The following is a 2687-nucleotide window of genomic DNA, read 5'->3' as shown; positions in this document are numbered from 1 at the left end:
CCTTTACATTCAGCCTAGGCAAGGTGGGGCTCTGGTGATCTTTGGAAACAGGGATCTGAATCCTGAACAAACTGGAAGGCTCTGTTTTGTTGGAAGTCTGTAGCAACCATTTTCCAAACCATTGACGAAAGGAGGGCCTTCCAGTTTATTCAGGATGCCTGTTTTTACAGGCAGTCTCTTGACCATTCAGATCTGATCCATATTTGATCCATATTTGGGCAAACAGATCAGATATAGATCAGATATCAGATCAGATATCAGATAAATATATCAGATAAATATCAGATAAATATATCAGATCCATATTTGGGCAAACAGATCAGATATAGATCAGATATCAGATCAGATATCAGATAAATATATCAGATAAATATCAGATAAATATATCAGATCCATATTTGGGTCAAACAGATCAGAATTGGGATGCCTGTGTAAACGCAGCCTCTTGAAAGTAGCCGTTGAAACTCACCATTTACAGGTAGTGCAGTGTTCGCGGGCTCTGCAAGGTCCAGGCTGAGTGTCCGTTGTGTTGGTTGAAGGTTGTCTGAAGGTTCTGCTGACTGAGTCACGGTGGAGAGGATGAGCAACATTGCAACCAGAGTGGTGGAGAAGGCTGTGGAACGGAGAGATAGAGGGATAAGAGGAGAATAATGATGGTTGTCCACACACCTTTTAGAACTGCTCTCATTACATATTATCTCTTCTAGAACGTTGTTCTGGAATTCTTCTAACAGACAGACATTCTCAAAGAACCTCAGTACTTCCTGATCTAACGTGATTGGACAGGTGAAAGCCAGCGCCTGGTCCAGACCACTTGTCAGATAGTGACTAGGCTAGACTGAAGGTTGCTTTTGTTAAGTGTTGTCAGATAGTCAAGGCATCTTAACTGGGGAGAACGGGATCGTGGTAATGGCTGGAGCGGAATCTGTGATGTATTTGGATACCATTCCAAAGACATGGTTTCCATGGTTTCCAGGTGTTTGTTGCCATTCCGTTTTCTCTCCATTCCGGCCCATTACAATGAGCCCGTCCTCCCCTCAACAGCCTCCTGTGGAAGTGACCATACTACGTTGTGTAGATTCAAAGCCATACAGTTAAATGATGTATAGCCTACTACAGTATATCTCTATAGATAAATCCATCACATACTATATACAGATCTGTCTGGGTTGTCTCCGTTCTCTGAGGGATCCCTAAAAGGGGCACTCATTTCTGCTCTATCCCAGGACTAACGTACCTGGGTGACCTGATGAAGGGCTTGTTGGTAAGTTCTGTAGTTTCATCAGGTGTGTTAGTGCTGTGCTAAAGAACAGACAGACAGACAGACAGAGACAGAGACAGAGACAGACAGACAGAGAGACAGAGACAGACAGACAGACAGACAGACAGACAGACAGAGACACAGACAGACAGACAGACAGACAGACAGACACAGACAGACAGACAGACAGACAGAGACACAGACAGACAGACAGACAGACAGACAGAGACACAGACAGACAGACAGACACAGACAGACAGCCAGACAGACAGAGACACAGACAGACAGACAGACACAGACAGACAGACAGACAGACAGACAGACAGACAGACAGGTTGCAGGGCACTCACCGGTTACTGTCTGTTTCAGACAGACAGACAGACAGAGACAGAGACACAGACAGACAGACAGACAGACAGACAGACAGACAGACAGACAGAGACACAGACAGACAGACAGACAGACAGACAGAGACACAGACAGACAGACAGACAGACAGAGACACAGACAGACAGACAGACAGACAGACAGACAGACAGAGACACAGACAGACAGACAGACAGACAGAGACACAGACAGACACAGACAGACAGCCAGACAGACAGAGACACAGACAGACAGACAGAGACACAGACAGACAGACACAGACAGACAGACAGACAGAGACACAGACAGAGACACAGACAGACAGACAGACAGACAGACAGACAGACAGACAGACAGACAGACAGACAGACAGACAGACAGACAGACAGACAGGTTGCAGGGCACTCACCGGTTACTGTCTGTTTCGGTCCTGACATCTTGTGGTTTTCTAAGAGTGGCCGTCCTCAGACTGTCTCTTCCTCAGGTGTGTGGATTACAGTGAAAGTCTGGTGTGCTTTATACTCCTTTAATCCCTGTCACGACTTGCACAACCAATGGGAGAACCAGAATTATGGGGTAAAGAATATTCCCTTTCCACAAATGGCACGCTCGGCTGCTTCCCCCGCATCACTTCCTGTCCCATTGCCCCCGGTTACCTGCATGCAGAGGCAGAAGCCTCTTGGCCAGGTATTAAACAGGTTTGCAGTCCCAGGGGGCAGGAGAGGATTCACTCACTCTCACACACACACACTCTCACACACACACACTCTCACACACACACACACTCACACACACACACTCTCACACACACACACTCTCACACACACACACTCTCACACACACACACTCTCACACACACACACACACACACTCTCACACACACACACTCTCACACACTCTCACACAGACACACTTTCACACAGACACACACGCACTCACTCACACACACACACACACACACACACACACACACACACACACACACACACACACACACACACACAGCCTCTGGAGTTTACAGCACTTAATGAAGTGTGTCCATGCCCTCTCCTTCTTGGTC

General features: G+C 47.0%; 1 protein-coding gene across 1 annotated transcript in view; it reads right to left on the bottom strand.

Annotated features, from left to right (window-relative positions):
* LOC121847911 (epigen-like) overlaps nucleotides 1-2370 on the bottom strand; it is a 5006-nt gene extending 2636 nt beyond the window's left edge. The window contains exons 1-2 of the mRNA XM_042331255.1: nucleotides 2037-2370; nucleotides 470-613 (exon numbers count right to left, since the gene is read on the bottom strand). Of these exons, the coding sequence (XP_042187189.1) occupies nucleotides 470-613; nucleotides 2037-2064 (172 nt within the window). The 5' untranslated portion in view covers nucleotides 2065-2370. The remainder of the gene's footprint in view (nucleotides 1-469; nucleotides 614-2036) is intronic.
* Nucleotides 2371-2687: the final 317 nt, after the last annotated feature.

This window comes from Oncorhynchus tshawytscha, linkage group LG12, assembly GCF_018296145.1.
Source record: "Oncorhynchus tshawytscha isolate Ot180627B linkage group LG12, Otsh_v2.0, whole genome shotgun sequence".
Taxonomy (NCBI): Eukaryota; Metazoa; Chordata; class Actinopteri; order Salmoniformes; family Salmonidae; genus Oncorhynchus; species Oncorhynchus tshawytscha.
The sequence above is the reverse complement of the archived record's forward strand: the minus strand, read 5'-3'. Positions and strand labels throughout refer to the sequence as shown.